The sequence below is a fragment of the Panthera leo genome, chromosome A3 (genome assembly GCF_018350215.1).
Source record: "Panthera leo isolate Ple1 chromosome A3, P.leo_Ple1_pat1.1, whole genome shotgun sequence".
NCBI lineage: Eukaryota > Metazoa > Chordata > Mammalia > Carnivora > Felidae > Panthera > Panthera leo.
The window spans coordinates 4,997,901-5,015,229 of NC_056681.1; the positions used below are offsets into that span (position 1 = coordinate 4,997,901).

General features: G+C 47.3%; 2 protein-coding genes across 16 annotated transcripts in view; one reads left to right on the forward strand and one right to left on the reverse strand.

The window, feature by feature from the left end:
• The window catches only part of RAB22A (RAB22A, member RAS oncogene family), a 64,576-nt gene extending 56,653 nt beyond the window's left edge, over positions 1-7,923 (reverse strand). For 2 of the 6 annotated variants that reach the window (XM_042930559.1, XM_042930558.1), the window contains exons 1-2: positions 7,585-7,917; positions 6,522-6,601 (exon numbers count right to left, since the gene is read on the reverse strand). In XM_042930559.1, the coding sequence (XP_042786493.1) occupies positions 6,522-6,601; positions 7,585-7,620 (116 nt within the window). In that variant the 5' untranslated portion in view covers positions 7,621-7,917. Of the gene's footprint in view, positions 1-6,521; positions 6,602-7,584 lie in introns of all 6 variants that reach the window. The other 4 variants (XM_042930563.1, XM_042930562.1, XM_042930564.1 and 1 more) reach the window with 4 other exon arrangements.
• Positions 7,924-8,027: 104 nt separating this feature from the next.
• The window catches only part of LOC122215365 (serine/threonine-protein phosphatase 4 regulatory subunit 1-like), an 82,875-nt gene continuing 73,573 nt past the window's right edge, over positions 8,028-17,329 (forward strand). For 6 of the 10 annotated variants that reach the window (XR_006200337.1, XM_042930565.1, XM_042930570.1 and 3 more), the window contains exons 1-2: positions 8,028-8,058; positions 8,212-8,256. Coding sequence is in view for 5 of the 10 variants with exons in the window: in XM_042930565.1 (XP_042786499.1) it covers positions 8,052-8,058; positions 8,212-8,256 (52 nt within the window). In the remaining 5 variants the exon portion in view is untranslated. Of the gene's footprint in view, positions 8,059-8,161; positions 8,257-11,291; positions 11,390-14,465; positions 14,575-17,329 lie in introns of those variants that run through there. The other 4 variants (XM_042930567.1, XM_042930574.1, XM_042930568.1 and 1 more) reach the window with 4 other exon arrangements.

The window sequence follows — 17,329 nt, forward strand, 5'->3', positions numbered from 1 at the left end:
AGAGACAGAGCATGAGCCGGGGAGGGGCAGAGAGAGAGGGAGACACAGAATCCAAAGCAGTCTCCAGGCTCTGAGCTGTCAGCACAGAGCCTGATGTGGGGCTCGAACTCACGGAGTGTGAGATCATGACCCGAGCTGAAGTCGGATGCTTAACCGAGCCACCCAGGTGCCCCAATTTACAGTTTTGAATGCTCATATAATGGAAAAAAAAAAAAAAAAAGGCCCTAAAAATCAATATTGTAAACTTCCAGGTTAAAAAACTTAAAAAAAAAAGAATTAGCCAAAATAAGCAAATGAGGAAAAAAAAAGAAACCAAAAAGCAAAAATCAATGAAATAGAAAATATAGAAATATTAATGAAATAAGCTGGTTCTTTGAAAAGATCATTAAAATTAGTAAACTGGACAGATCCTAAAGATATTAAAATGATAATAAAATGTTTTAAATGAATTTTATGTCAATAAATTAAAAAATAGATACAACAGACAAATTCACTGTAAAACACAAACTACCAAAGCTTACTTGGGAAGAAATGAATACACCTGTATCTACTAAAGAAATTTAATCTGTTGTTAAAATTTTGTTTTTAATAATTAAAAAAAAATGTTTGAGAGAGAGAGAGAGAGAGGTGAGGAGGGGCAGAGAGAGAGAGGGAGGGAGGGAGAGAGAATCTTAAGCAGGCTTCGAGCTGACAGCACAGAGCCCAACGCAGGGCTCCAACTCACAAACCGTGAGATCAGGACCTGAGTGGAGATTAAGAGTTAGATGCTTAACTGAGCCAGCCAGGCGCCCCTGTAGTTAATTTCTCTGACAAAGAAAACTCCTTACTCAGATGGCTTCATCTGTGAATCACGCGAAACCTTTAAGGAAGAAATAACACCAATTCTACATAAACCCTTGCAAAAAAGTAGAAAAGGAGAAAACATTTCCTAACTTCTTTTATGAGGCCCTGATACCGAAACAAGAAAAAGACATTATAGAAAACTACAGAGAATTCTTCACCTCATAGAGGCAAAAACCCTTAGCAAAATTTTAATAAATCAAACCCAATAATGTATTTTGGAGGGGGGGGTGAGAGATGGAGAGAGAATGAGTGGGGGATGGGCAGCCAGCAGTGAGGCCCATGTGGGGCTCGAACTCATGAACCATGAGATCATGACCTGAGCTGAAGTTGGACGCCTAACCGGCGGAGCCATCCAGGTGCCCCCAAACCCAATAATGTATTAAATAACGCGCAATAACCAAGTGAAATTTTTCCTAGGAACACGTTTAATCTTTTAGTATAGATTGTTGTTATCCACTATTTTAAGACTCGAAAAGAAAATAAGAACAGTTCAAAACATGTAAAAACAAAACACAAAACAAAACCCCCTGACAGAATTCAACATAATTCCTGATGAAAGATCTCACTGATTTAGGGATAGAGGAGAACATTTTCTTTTCAACCTGACAGTGGGCACCTATAAAAAAACCTAGGGCCTAACCATCTAACTTAATGGTAAAAGATCTAATGTTTCCTACCCCAAGATCGGGAATAAGGTAAAGACATCTGCTCTTACGACTTCTCAACAAAGTACTGGAGGTCTCAGCTAATGTAATATGGCAAGCAAAAAAAAAAAAAAAAAAAAAAAAGAATAAAAGACATACCGATTGGAAAGGAAGAGGTAAAACAGTCTATTACCTAGGACATGATTTTACACCTAAGAAAATCCCAAGGCATCTACGAAAAAAGTGCCTGAACTAAGTAAATTTAGGAAGTCACAAGATACAAGGCCAACACATATAAATAAAATTTATTCTATATTTCAGCAACAAACAATTAAAAATTGAATTTAGGGGGGTGCCCGCGTGGCTCAGTCGGTTAAGCGGCTGACTTTGGCTCAAGTCATAATCTCGCGGTTCATGAGTCCAAGCCCCACAGTGGGCCCTGCAGTGACAGTGTGGAGCCTGCTTCAGATCCTCTGTCTCCCTCTCTCTCTGCCCCTCCCCCACTCATGCTCCCACCCTCCCTCTCAAAAATAAAAACATTTAAAAAAATTGAGATTACAGGAAACTACCCCAAAAACCAAGAGCACACTTTACACACTGTATGTTAGCCAGATTGACAAATTACATTAAAAATAAATTGAAATTAGGGGCAGCTGGGTGGCTCAGTTGGTTAAGCGCTGACTCTTTTTTTTTTTTTAATCTTTATTTTGAGAGACAGAGAGACAAAGTATGGGGGGGGGGGGCGGGGGAAGGGAGGAACAGAGGGAGAGGGAGACACAGAATCCAAAGCAGGCTCCAGGCTCTGAGCTGTCAGCAGAGCCCGACATGGGGCTCAAACTCACGAATCACAAGTTCATGACCTGAGGTGAGTTGGAGGCTCAACGGATTGAGCTACCCAGGCGTCCCGCGGCTGACTCTTGAGCTCAGCTCAGGTCATGATCTCAGTCATGAGATTGAGCCTCACGTTTGGCTCCATGCTGAGCATGAGTTTGCTTGGGATTCTCTCTCTTCCCCCCCCATCTCTCCTTCTCTCTCTGCCCCACCCCTGCTCGTGTGCTTGCTCTCACGTGCTCGCTCTCTCTCTCTCTCTCTCTCTCTCAAAATAAATAAATAAAAACTGAAATAAAAAAATTCCATCTGCTAATCATAAAAACACACAAACTACTTGGGAAAAATTTAACAAAATATGTGCAAAGCCTGCACACTGACAACTAAAAAACTTTGTGGACAGAAATCAGAAATAAATTAGTGCAGAAGTATGCCATGTTTACGGATAAGAGGACACAATATTGTTAAGATGTCGACTGTCTCCAAATTATTCAGTAGATTAGCTATATTCCCGATGAAAATTTCAGGGTTTTTTTGTTTTTCTTTTCTTCACAAATTGGGCATTCCGATTCTAAAGTTCAAACAGAAATATAAAGGACTGAGGGGAGTCAAACAGATTTTTAAAAGTATGAATACAATGGCCGTACACTGCCTGATTTCAACATTTGCAGATTTCAAGATGTCTACAAATCTACAGCAACCAGGGCCACATATCGTACTACCACTACGATACACAAATGGATCCATGCAACAGAAATGGACCCGCACATACAACTAATTTTTGACAGAAGTGCCAAGGTAATTTAATTAAATAAATGCAGAATTCATCATTAACAAATGTTGCTATAATGACTAGACCGACACATGGGAAAAAATGATCCTTGACTTCCTTTGCACAGTAAACTACAGCTAGTAGAATTAAGTCATAAACTAAGATTTAAAACATAAAGGCGTAAGAATTCTAAATAAAAGCATAGGAGAAAATCTTGATGATTTTGGATGGATGCGTAAGACAAAAAACATGAACTATAAAAATAATTGATACACTGGACTTGATCAAAAAACACCTTTGCTCTTTAAAAGAAACTGTAATCGAAAGTTTAAGAAGAAAGTTTTTGAAGTGTGGAAGTTAACTAGTTGTTGGCGTTGAGGGAAGTGAGCAGCAGGGGGGACGGCAGCAACATGAGGCTGGAGAACAGGGCATAGCGGGGGGTGGCCAGGTCCTGGAGTTCAGGGGAGGCTCCAACACCCCTTACCAGGTGTTGGTGTGCTGGAGGGCAACCCTTGTCTTCCCTAGTTCTCTTCCTCCGTGATCATGCTCCCTTGTTGTCTTCTCCTCTCCCGTCCCCCCAACGCCTGTTTTGCAAATGTAGGTCTTCCCCAGCTGTGTCCTGCTCCCCACGTTTCCCATGAGTGCTCTCATCCCTCCCACAACTCAACTTCACCTGTGCACTGTAGTCTCAAGTCAACTTCTCCAGGCTTCCCCTTAGGGCCAGGCCCATATTTCCAACCCGTGATTTGGACCTCGTCCCCTGTAGAACTTGGTAGCCATCCCTGTTCCTGTCCTAAGACCCTCACTCCTCCCATACTCATGGGCCTTCCCTAATGGCCAAATATGTCACACAGGGTGGGGTGAGGGGAAGCATGGGCCCTAGGAGCCATCAGGCCTGGACTTAAATTGGAGCTTTCTGTGGAAGATGGGAATTTAGACATTCTGCCCCTCCTACCTCCCTCTGCACCTATGCCCTCCGTCCATCTTTGGGAAATGGAAATTAAAACCAGAATGAGGTACTACCATGCACCCTCCAACACAGCTAAAATTAAAGACTGCATCATCCACTCATCTTCCAATTTTTAGACAGGGCTTCCAAATGCTTTACACCTCCACTGTTTCCCTCGAGAATCAGCCGTTCCTTTATGTTTGGCCAAGCCCCTGTTACCTATTATGCTCTCAGCACACTCCCATGTTTCTCTTTTGTAGCACAGATAAAGGTCCAATAAATCATTTCCTGCACGTTAGTTTTAGGATGGATCTCTTTCCTCCTTGTAGGGAAGGTCCACCAGGGCAGGAACCGATTCTAGCTACATTAGGGGTTGGCCAACTTTCTGAGAAGGGCCAAACAGCACATATATTCAACTTTCTGGGCTACAGGACCTTAGTCACAACTATTCAACTCTACCACTGTAGCCAGAGAGCAGTGGAGACAGTGTGTGCGTAAGTACGACTGTGATTCGGTAAAGTTTTATCTATAAAAACAGCAGGGAGGCCAAAGGTCCAGTCTGCTGACCCCTGGCTTAAATTACCAGCACCCAGTCCAGCATGTGGCATATAGAAAGCGCTCAATGAATAAAGAAAAAAAAAAAAAAAAGCCCTTGTTTCTTGTTTTTGTCAACTCGATGGAAACCAGTACGGAGGGAAGGTGGTTTTAGTGGGATGCTGGGGGTGGAATGGAGACAACAGTAGGTCCAAGAGTGAACAGCAGTTGAGGGAGCAGCAACCTCTCTTCCAGGAGTTCCCGCCACCGGCACGGCAGGCTTGGGAAATGGTATGGTCTTAGGACAGCAGGTGAGTCGGGGACACGTTTGCAGGCCATGACAGGGAGGCGGGGCGCGGGAAGAAGAAAGGGACAAGTGGTGATGAGGGGAGCTGGTCACAAAAGGAGGAAGATACCTGCGGAGGCCGAGAGAAAAGAAACCAAGTGGAAGGAAATGAAGGGAAACCTCATCTTCCTCTTGCCTGTGAAATGTGAGCCAAGACCCCCTGGTGAAGAGAGCGGGAGTCAAGGTGGGGGAACCCACCCAGGCTGGGGAAGTGGACGCCCAGGACGGGGCTGCTGGCCTCATCACCACCACCGGAACCGTACCCCTCCTGTTCTGTCTCCTTGTCTGAGAGAGCACTTTTCACCAAGGTGGTGTCTGCGTATTCCAGAGCCGTGTTTCCAGCTCTGACCTGGTGTGAAATGTGTCACGCACTGAGTCACCAGCACGACTTGCTATCACTTCCTGTCACTTCGCTTTCCCAGGCAGGTAGCAACAGGCAGGCCCGAAGGCGGATGAGGTCACGTTTTACACAAGTGCACATACGCGGTTCTTTCTTGAAGGATACAGAAAGGCATTTTAATTTCAGAACGATAGTGGTGGTTTCACCTCCATGCCTGCAAACGGGATTGTGTACGTTGTAAAGTGTTTCTGCAGGAGCACTGAATGTTTCTTTAAATGGAAGATACCATTTGATTGGGGGTTTGCAATAAAAATAGCATAGCAGCTATTTAATTTTATAAGCCTCGCACAGTAGTAAAACCTGTAAGACACAACTTCTCACAGCAAAAGTCTTAGTATTACAATACTTAGTTACCCTGAAAGGTTTTCTCACAAAAACCTATATAGCCAGTCAGTTTCACTTACCCAAAGAACCAGACACCAGGAAAAAGCTGCCATTTCAACATTAATGTATTAATTCATTATTCCTACTTGCGCAGGAATGTATGAGAAGGAGACAGGAGCAGTGGTGACGCGGCCAGAAGCGCTGTCCTGGGCGTCCGCTTACCCACGTGCCAGCCCTCCCAGTCTGACAGATGCCTCCCACTTTTCAGGAAAAGAACTAAAACCATCTAAGTATCTTCCAGTTGATGTCCCTGAAAGAGGATTACCAGGACCTCTTTTCTTCTGCTTTATTTCAAGACGTAATTGTCGTTCATATTTACATACTGAAGCACGCTCTACGTAAAACTTTAACTTGGATTTTTAGTGTGAAGTGTTCACCTCACAAATCAAAAGACAACTTTCCCCAAACACACCGGTCCTCATGGTACTTTCTTTTTTTTTTTTTTTTTCTTTTTTTAATTAAAAAAAAATTTTTTTTTTAACATTTATTTTTGAGACGGAGAGAGACAGAGCATGAACGGGGGAGGGTCAGAGAGAGGGAGACACAGAATCCGAAACAGGCTCCAGGCTCTGAGCTGTCAGCACAGAGCCCGACGCGGGGCTCGAACTCACGGACCTCGAGATCGTGACCTGAGCCGAAGTCGGCCGCTTAACCGACTGAGCCACCCAGGCGCCCCTCACGGTACTTTCAAGTCCTTCCAGAGATGATGGAAACTGCCACCGGTGAACGCACACCCACTCCCTCTCCCGTAACACACTTTTTAATTTGGAAGGACTTCCGCTACGCCTTTAGCTACACAGTCAACGGATTTAATCTCTTACCCTATTGTCGGGTTGATGTTCGGATCAAAACTGTCTTCCACGAACCGCCATACGATGCTCGATTTACCTACACCTGTATCCTGAAAGAGAAGGAGACACACAAATAAATCTCCTTGCTTGCAGACAGCGAAAACTACGTTGGGCCATGGGTGCAGGATTTCAGAAAAATCGCTGTACATGCTAAATTTCAGAAGTTAAGAGACACAAAGAAGGTTCTCATAAACATCCAGCGGGAGTAATTAGATTTCAAAATGCACTGCAGGAGAGGGGTTTTGCAGTTTCTAGGAGCCATTAGAACCTTCTGAAAAACCCAAAGTCGCGGCTTAGTGTGAAAAGTGACAAACTCTCTTGTTAACGTGTATAAGTAAACTATGAACTCTTGAATTCCTTCTGAGTAATCCCTGATAAATCACAGCCCCACCCTATTTGGGAAGGGGGCAGGCTAGTTATTGGAATCCCTTCCACTCTCTACAGCAGCAACTCAGGCAGGAGAGCATTCTCTGTGCAAAGCGGGATCTCAAGAGGCAACGTTGCCCTGACAAGGCAGGAAGCTGAAGCTTCCAACTAGTTCTTGGAGTTTCGTGATCTGAACTTTCCCCCAAGAAAGTAACTCTGCGAGAAGGGGGGAGGGGGGGTTACCCCACAAGTTCAAAAACTCCAAACGAACGAGAAAGGAGAGGACGCTGCTTGTAAAACCTGAAGACCTGCTATTGGTTTCACTCTGGAAGACTTGGCCAACTTCTAACTAGTACCTTAGTAGGAAACTATTTGGGAGCTGCTCTCAACCTAGACGCAACGGAGAGGCAGGGAAGGCTCCTCACCCTCTGGGGGCGGGAGGAGTCCCGGGGCTCCAGGGAGGAACAGGGGAGAGGGTCCCTCCGGCCAGTAGGACCCTCAGGGGCGGGTGGCAAGGGGGGCAAGGATGACCCGGGGGCCGGAGGGAGGGTCCCGGGGCAAGTCCCGCACGGGGGCTGGGGGAAGGGGCGGAGGGGACTCGGGCACGCTGGGGTCCTCGGCCTGCCCGGCCTCCCGCGGCCCTCCCGGCCGGCCAGCCGCCACTCACCCCCAGCAGACACACTTTGAGCTCCCTCAGCGCCATGGCCCGGGAGCCAGGGGCGCGGGCCCGCCGCCGCCCTAAGTTGAAGAGGGAGAGGCCGGGCCCAGCACGAGCATCCCCCGGCGCCGCCGCCGCACGGCTCAGCCCCGGCCGCGGGGCGCGCAGAGGCGGCGGCCGTCCGCTCGCCAGCCCTCGGCCCGTCCCGTCCGCCGCCAGCCGCGCGGGGCCCGCCTCAGCAGCCCGGACGGTGCTCCGGCCTCCCGGGCGCCGCCGCCGCCGCCATCTTGGGACGCCTTGCCGGGTCACCTGACCTCCCCGCCCACCTCGGCAGCCACCTTCGCCGGGAGGGCGGGGTCGGCCGGCGCCGCGAGGCTCGCGGGGAGGTGCCGGCCCTGGGGGGCGGGGCCCGGAGCCCTAGGCCCCGCCCCCCGCCCCCCCTCCCGCGCGGACCCCGCCTCCTGGCCCATCCCAAGATGGCGGGTGAGTGGGGTTGGCTCCCTGGGCGCAGGGGCGGCCCCCTCCCCCCCAAGCCGGACCACCCCAGGAGGGCCCGGGGACCCCCGCCCGCCCCTGAGCCCGCCTGCCGCGGTCCCCCTCCTTATGTGTAACTCCTGTGTGTTTCTTGGTTTTCAGAGATCCCTCTGTACTTTGTGGACTTGCACGATGACTTAGACGATTGTAAGTATCAGTTGGGGCGCCCCCGCCCCTCCCGGGGAACCTCTCACGGAATTCGGGGTGCACGGAACGCCGCGGGAGAGCTACAGGCCAGGCCCTCCCTGTTGGGACAGAAGAACAGGACCCCCAACTTCCTGGATGCACTGGTGGCGGTCCCTCCTCACTGGGCGGAGCCGGGCGAGGATGGGGAGCCCTCCCCTCCTGAGGGAGGATTTTGGTCGTTGTTGGGAAACTTCTGACTTCCGGTCACTTTCTTTCTCTTCCTCCTCCTCGCCCGCGGCGGCCGGGGAGGGTGCGGGGGCTTGCCCCAAGTCCTGGTGACTGGGGGCGACCCAGGGCCTCCACTTTTTCCCTGGGACTTTTCCCAGTGCCGCGGAGTTTCAGAGTTTGGTTGGTCCCGCCCTCCTTGTGGCCGGCCACAGACTTGCACGGACTTCTCACGTGGACTGGCCACAAGCCCAGCTCCATCACTTATCCCAAGGAGCCCCTTTGGCGCCTTCCTTCCTGGGGTGGGTCTCCTAAACTTGGCCCTTCCTGCGCTCTCCTTCTCTTTGGAATCGCCTTAAGGACTGAGGGCGGGGGGAGGTGTCATCCTGTAAATGCAAATCCCCATTTGTGGTAGATGAAGCATTTCCTTTCCGTTCAACAAACATTTCTTGAGCACCTACTTATTCTGGGCCAGGCCACGTGCAGCTCCCTAGACCTACAAAGAAGAGCCAGAAACAGGGGCAGCGCCCAGGGGTTCACAGTCCAGGAGGAGAGCTGACTTGTAAACAAAACGACCCAACCCTGGGATGCTTGGCTGGTAAAGGAGTCCTGAACACGCATGAAAATAGCTACTGTTAATTTCCTTCCCCGTCCACAGGTTCCTAATAGCAAGAGTTGGTGTTTGCTGGAAACTTACCACGGGTCAGGCACGGTTTTAAACGCTTTGCTTTACAGACATTTATCTCTTTTAGAAGGAAGCAACATTATTAAAGTAGGATGGCACTTGAAGGGGTAATAAAGCCAATGGTTAGGAGCACAGGTTCTGGCGTCAAATGGCCAAAGGATGAAGGAGGTCCTGTGTCATCTTTACTGGCTATGTGATCTTGGCCTCAGTGGCCTCATCTGTAAAAGGGGCGTAATAGTGTTCCATGTCAAAGGCTTTTGTGAAGTAAAGTGAGTAAAAGGTTTTGCGTCAAGCCCTGTATATAAACACTCAGTAAACAATAGCTGCTATCATTATTGTTATCAACGTGGTCATTATTCATACTTGCTTAACACTGGTGAGCCAGATGCAGTATAGACCCTGGGTTCACAGAGATGAGTGTTTTCAGCCAGGGGGCATCTGTGAATGGAAGGAATGTAGCATTTCCATTGGTGAACATCAGTGAGCTTCTGTTAAGTCCCCTTTTATTGATGGATTTGCCATTTGGCCTGGCTGGAAAGGCTGATTGCTGACGGTTTTCCTTACCTAATGAATCACCCCAAAACTTAATGACTTAAACCAACAGCATTTTATTATTGCTAACAGTTCTGTGGGTTGACTGGGTGATTCAGAAGCTTCATGTGTTCTCCGTTGAACTCTGGGAAGGTGAGAAGGTCCGAGATGGCTTCACGCGCAGGAGATCTCACAGGACTGCCAGACAGGACCTCTGTTCTCCAGGTGTCTTTTCCACTTGGTTTGGTTGGGATTCTCAAAGCATGGTGGCTGCAGGCAGTTGGACCTCTTTTCTGGCGGCTCACGTCCTTGTCTTTTTTGTATATATGTACCAAAAGGAAGTAAGACTCTAGGAAAAAATAATTGTGATTTTACTTTGGCCTTGTTTGAGCAAGTACTGGGTATTTGGACCTAATACTAGAGGAGGCCTTAAATATTCTGTAGCAGACTGCTGAAGACTTGCCCCAACAGAGAAGGAAACTACCATTATGGCTCTGAATCTGCTACAGCTCATAAATGATCGAACCAGCAGTCACGCTCTGTCCCTTTTGACCCTTGTCCTTTTTTTTCCTGCCACCCAGATCTACCTCAAATATTCTTAACCTAATGCTAGGGGCACGGCTGTCAGTTTGAGTGGTTTTGTGTCGTCTTCCTTGGGTGTTTTGTCCAAGTGATGCGGTAACTGCTTCATTTAGGCGGTCAGTCGCGGTGGGCAGGGACACAGGTCACCCTTTTTATAACCCAATGTCCTGTGTGAACTAGGCGTTTAATTAATTAATTACAGTTGTGACACTAATGGATTGCAAGGCTTGTCTGATTTACTTGGGGATTCTTGATTAAATTTGACTAACTTAAAAAAAAAAAAAGCCTTAATGAATGGATGCCTTGTTTTTTAAAAATCATTCAGAGTCTTCAGGCCATCGCAGCACAGAAAAAATTTAATTTTAGAGAGTTAGCTTGCTAAATTCCTTCTCTCGAGAGCAGAAAGTGTGTGCGGTGGCCTGGCATATTGGTCCCGGTGGAGGATTGCACTGGAAAGTGGAGCTTTGTGAGTTTGTGCCTAAGGGGCCTATGAATTTGCTTACAGCGTGTGCAGCCTGAAGAGGTATTACTCTCAGTAAGGTCTGTCGGCCAGTTAGAATGTAAGCCTGTGTCGGTGGTAGGTGGGAAAAAAAACACACCAAAAAACACCCCGAGCGCAATCCATTGTGGATGAAAAGACACCTAAGTGACCTATACTTGGGCTCTTAGTTGAACAAACCAGCTTTAACAAGACATTATTGAGACAGTTGGGGAAAATTGAACTTGGACTGGGTGGTAGCTGATGGTAAGGATTATTATGAATTCTGTCAGATGTGATAGTCACATCAGTTTCGTTCAGAGGAGAAAAGGCCTTATCTAACAGAAACAAGCAAGTTTTTATGGGCGAAATGATTTGATGCGGGAGGTCTGCTTTCAGATACCGCAGCAAACAATAAACAGGCACAAAGTTGGGAGGAAGGATAAGGGGGAGAAGAAGGGCAGAATATCGATACTTGTTGAGGCTGGTTGCCGGGGACGGAGGGTTTATTATACTGTTCTCTCTGTTTTTGCATGTGTGTGAAAATGTCCACAGTACAGGTTTTAAAAAATGGAAGTTTCATCTGTGACCAAACATCTGCGCAAAGAGTTGGAAAGCTGGATTCCCAGTTCTGAAGGCACTACAGAGTTACAGTAAGATGCATTTTTAGCTTCAAAAGACAGACTGATAGACTGTATTAGCATTTAGGGAACAGTGTGTTTGTTTTTCAGAGGTTTAGTTTTTAAGAGGTATCTATCTATGAAAGAAGTTGGAGAGGGCATGCTTCTATTGAACGGAAAACCTAGGTGTCCGCAAAGGATATCTGAACTTTTGTAGAAAATAGGATTGTTAAGTCAGAGGAATATAGACAGCCTACTTGGATCTTATTGCTGGAAGGAGCAGTGTATGTTTAAGCTTGAATAAGAGACATCCTCCAGAGCAAAAAGCATTCCATTTCACCTGCTTTGTTCCAAGTTTGTAAAAATGTTCTGTTCAAGGACCACGGGCAAACTGTGTGCCCCCAAAGTGGACACGCTATATTAATTTGAGCCCAGAACCAAACCACTGAACTCTTTCTCTGAACTATAAGATACACTTGAATCAAAGATTGTCAATTAAACAACCCCCCAAACCCTCCCTGTTAAGTGAACTAGTTTGAACAGGAACAGGAACTTGAGTATGCTGATACTTGTGAAATAGAGCACAATCCAGACACATGGCACTATTCTCTAAATCAGAGATGGGCAATTTTTGTTCTATACAGGCTCTGATAGTAAATATTTTAGGCTTTGTGGGCTGGAAGGTCTGATGCATCCAGTCAAGTCTGCTGTTGTAACCTGGAAGGACTCACAGACATGCCTAAACGAATGGGCACGGCTATTTTCTAATAAAACTTTATTTACGCATACACCCAGGGGGCTGGATTCGGTCCGCAGGCCAAATCATTCTGATCTCACTCTTTCAGAGCCTCTGAGCGTATTAGCTAAGCCAACCTTAACGGGCTGTCTTTCCCACCAGGTTCGGTTTGAAGAGCTGACCTCTGCTAGTACAGCCTCTGTTTTGTTAAGTAACCCCTGACATAATGCTCAGGGTTCACATCTCATTTTTCCTGTTGGTGTACTGGGGATAAAAACATGTACCTCTTTCCTCCCAGCAGGATGAGGTGGCAAGGAACAAAAGAGTCAGAGTGGTGGACTCAGTATCAACTTTGCTTCCCCTCTGATCATCATAACGCATTTTACTTTTGTTGCTCTGTATTTTCCATTTCCTGTGAGACAAACAGATGAACATCACAGATTCCCTGAAATTGTCTCTGTTTAAAAAGAGAGGGTTTTTTTGTTGTTGCTGTTGTTGTTGTTGTTGTTGTTGTTGTTTGTTTTGTTCTTCTTTTTAGAAAGTGTTTTTCTAATGTTGGTTTATTTTTAAGAGACAGAGAAACGGAGCGTGAGCGGGGGAGGGGCAGAGAGAGAGGGAGACACCGAATCCGAAGCAGGCTCCAGGCTCTGAGCTGTCAGCACAGAGCCCGACGCGGGGCTCGAACTCACAGACCTCTAGAGATCATGACCTGAGCCACCCAGCCGCCCTCAGGCAGAGTATTTTTAACTTTATTTTGTTACCAAGCAAAGCTCCCAAGGGGCACAAAAAGACTACGTCTCTGGCCCCAGGCTACACAGCTAGTGATTGGCAGAGGTGGGATTCAGAACAGGGAGTCTGGGCTACAGAATTTGTACAAAACTGCCATGCTTTGGCTTTAGCGCATGACTAATATTTATTAAGGACCTATTAAGTCCCAGGCACTACACTAGGCCTTATGAACGCAGGGGAGAATAGATCAAACCGCATTTCTGCTCTCACGGAGCTTTCAGTCCATCGGCAGAGATAGCCTTGAAAAAGCCAACATAAATGAGTGAGCTAAGTTCGGGAGTGGTGGTGTAGGACGTGTGACAGGTGAGTGTGATCAGAAGTGCCAGGCAGGGCTGTTGGAGCGACGGAGTTGCTGCTTTACCTCGAGCGGCCGGAGAAGGCTTGTCAGGAGCTCTGACAGGTGCTCTAGGATTTGAATAACAAGACGGAGATGTTTCCTCGTGGAGCTGGAGAAGGGGTCCGGGCATGGCAGACGGCAAGGGCGCAGGCTCGGAGGCTGGACGGGCTTGTTGTTGGCCGGGACTTGTGCATCTGGAGGACGCTGAGCACTGGACACAGGAATGGGAGGAGGGGGGACACTCCCACGTGTGCCCTTTGGCCCCTCACGGGATAAGGGGTTTGCCTTTTGCTCAAGGGGCCAGGGGGTGCCACTGGAGAGTTCTAGTCAGAGTAGTGTCCAAAGCTGAGTTACATTGTAAAGGACAGACTGTGGAGAAACAAGCCAGGCCTGGAAAAAGCGCTGTGGTCCAGGGATCCAGGCAAGGGCAATGGGGTCTCGATGGCGGGGGTGGGTGTGAGAGCAGCGAGTGGGGTCGATAGATAGTTCTGACAGGGGAGAGTCAGCTCAGAGACAGACCCTGTGCCTCCCTCCACCCAGGCTGGGCTGGGCACCTCTCCTCGTCCTCCCTGAGCCCTGTGGTGGCATCTAAGCCCAGCATGGCCAGATGTCCGTTCTTGTCCATCAGGGCCGCTCTTCCCCGTCTTGGATCCCCAGGGTCTAGCATGCTGAATGGCAGCACAACAGACCTGCAGAAGTTCACGCTGAATAAGTACACCAGGCATTATGCGAGGGTGGAGTTCGTATTTTCCACCTGACACGCTTTTGAGGCGTGGACAGGAGGTCCCGGGGACACAGTCTGGGAGGCCACCGGAAAGCCCCCTTGTAGGGTTCCGGAGCAGAGTTAGGACTGAAGAGGGTCATTACTGGTGGGTGGAAGCCTGAGCCGAGGAACGGAGCCCCGGGCAGCAGAAGCTTCCAGTAGCGGAGCCCTGGAGAACACATATCCCAGCGGTAAGAAACGAGGGGACCCTTGAAGCCAAGGGTTTGGTTTCTTTGGGTTGTTCCGTTTGGGTCGATCATCTCTGCCACTTGCCACAGAAGGGTCAGGTGAGATGGGGACTGAAGGGCAGCCACGGGCTCTGGTAGTTCGGAGGGTCTACGGTGACCTCAGTGCGAGCTTTTCCAAGGCAGCCAAGGAGCAGAAGCCAGACCAGAATCAGTTGGGAAGGCACGAGGAGTTAAGGCAATGTCATGTTTAGTTCACTAGCTGAGTGGTCACTTATTGGCTAGCCCTTGTCTTCCAGGCACTGGCTAGCAGTTGGGCACTTTTGGGAATGGTCGCCGTTCTTGTGAGCTCACAGCCCGGCAGGGGAAAACAGACCCTTTGAAGGAGAAGCAGCTGGAAGGATGGAGGTCAGTTGCTTTTCTTGGATAGAAGAGCCCAGAACACATTTGCATTGTTTATATCTACTCTGAAACCCTTTATATATATATATATATACGTAGTATATATCATATGTATATCGTATGATGTATATTATATACGTATAATTTGAATGGCCCAACAATTCTACTTTAAGATGTGAACATATTCTTCTCAAAAAGACATGGTCATAGTATCACTATTCTTTCTTTTGTCTTAAATCTTAAGCACTCATTGTGGTTTCAGAGCCTTGTTAACTTCATCCATAGATTAACACTTTAGATACATTGAATAGGTTAGGGGAAAAAAAGTCATGTAATAATTTATTGCCTATGTACTGTTACCTGACATTGTATTATTTACTCTGGATAAATTTTCTTAGTGATTCTAGAACTGATAATTTTTTCTCTCACACTGCATATATATTATATATATATAATTTATTGGTTTTATTTTTTATTTTTAAATTTTTTATGGAAGTGTAATTAACATAGTGTTATGTTAGTTGTGCACTGTAGCGATCAACAATTCTATACATTACTCACTGCTCATCATGATAAGTGTGCTCTTACTAAATTTTTTTTATGTTCATTTTTGAGAGAGAGAGAGAGAGAGAGAGCGAGCATGAGCGGGGGAGGGGCAGAGAGAGGGAGACACAGATTCCGAAGCAGGCTCTAGGCTCTGAGCTGTCAGCACAGAGCCCGACGTGGGGCTCGAACTCACAAGCCTTGAGACCATGACCTGAGCCGAAGTCAGATGCTTTATCGACTGAGCCCCCCAGGTGCCCCACAATAAGTGTGCTCTTAGTCTCCTTTATCTGTTTCACCCATCAAATAGTAGCACTATTCTCAATAGTCAGAAACGGGAACCCACCCACACATCCATCATGAATACAATCCATCATGGATTATGAATTGTGGTTCCATTCATACAAGGAAAACTATGTAGCTATAATAGTGAATGATCTAGGAGTCTACCTAATAATGTGGATGAACTTCGCAAACATAATAATGAGTGATCGAAGCCAGACACAAAAGGGTACATACTGCACGATGGCATTTATATGAACTACAGGAACAAGCAAAGCTAATGGCATCTGGGCTGCTTGAAGGCAGGAGAGTGGTCATCCTTGGGGTAGGAGAGGAAGTGGAAGGGGGCCGAGGGGCTTTTGGAGGTGCTGGTAAAATTGTTGAGCCGAGTGCTGGTCACCCCAGTGTGTTCAGTTTGTGAAAATCCTTCAAGTGGAACGCTTGCTATTTGTACACTTTTCCATATAGTGTTATGCTTGGATTTTTTAGAAGGCACTGATTTTTAGAATCAAGGTGCAAGGGAGAGTATAACCATGGACTGAGGAGAAGGAGTCCATGAAAAGGGAAAGATGACATACTGACTTTTTTTTTTTAATTTTTTTTTTTTAACGTTTTTATTTATTTTTGAGACAGAGAGAGACAGAGCATGAACGGGGGAGGGTCAGAGAGAGGGAGACACAGAATCTGAAACAGGCTCCAGGCTCTGAGCTGTCAGCACAGAGCCCGACACGGGGCTCGAACTCATGGACTGCGAGATCATGACCTGAGCCGAAGTCGGCCGCCCAACCGACTGAGCCACCCAGGCGCCCCCTGACTTTTTTTAAAACGGCTTTTTATTTATTTATTTTAAGTCATCTCTACACCCATCCTGGGGCTTGAATTCACCACCCCAAGATCAAGAGTCCCATGTTCTGCTGACTGAGCGAGCCAGGCGCTCCCTAAAGCGAAAGACGACAGAGCAGAAAGAGTGGAAGACTGTGGGGGTTGGATTGTATGAAACCAGACTAGAGCTTGGTGCACCCATAGAAGAGTGTGCTTCTTTCCTAGAAGAAGGAGGGCGGCCTTCCTGGCAGCTTGGCCAAGGTGGTCAGTAGAGAAGTGACTTCATGTTGGTCAGCATTGCTTGACGATTTCAAATATTTTGAACAGTAGGAATGCTGAGACCCACGTGCACATACACAAACCCCAAAGGTTGTTGGTTTTGTCTTACAACCTGTTTTCCTTTTCAAATCTGCCTCACATCTGACTGGAGAAGTCACTGCATATTTAAGTAATATCTTTCCATTCAGTAATATTATGTCACGCCTGGCACTCTCCCACCTCCTCTAACTCCATCCCCAACCTGGTGAGTCGGCAGGAAAATGGAGATGTGTAATGTCAGAATGGAGCACATGCTCTGCTTTGAGCTGCAGAGTTCTTTCCTATCAGGTAGCCCGAGTAAATGTTTCCCGTTAACCGTCAGTGTAAAAGTCAGAGTCATAAATAATGACAGGTTTTGGAAGCCGTGATTAAAGCCACAAATCAAAGGGGAATTTCCACGTATGCATGGTGTGGAAAGGACGGCTGCTCATGAATTAAGTTGGTCTTTTCGGCCAGCCCATTGCGTAGCGCTAGTAATAACCATCGGTAGCCCTCAAAGATTTGCAATAGAAAACATTATGCATTGGTCGGATCTGCTCATACAAGAACTAATCAATCAGCGTGGGTCTTGTTAGAGAATGGCATTTATATAGAGAAAGTTTGCTCGTGCAACTTGCTGTTGAAATTTAGTTAAGTCAACAAGGACCTGCAGTGTTTGGGGGTCAGTTTCCCCCTAAAAGCCAGTGAAGAATCAAGAGTGTTCTTTCGCTTTTAGATGGGCCAGGTTTGTCTAGTCTAGCTATTAGAAATAGTCCCAATAGAGGAATCGGCGTTGATGAATGAAACCACTTTAAAT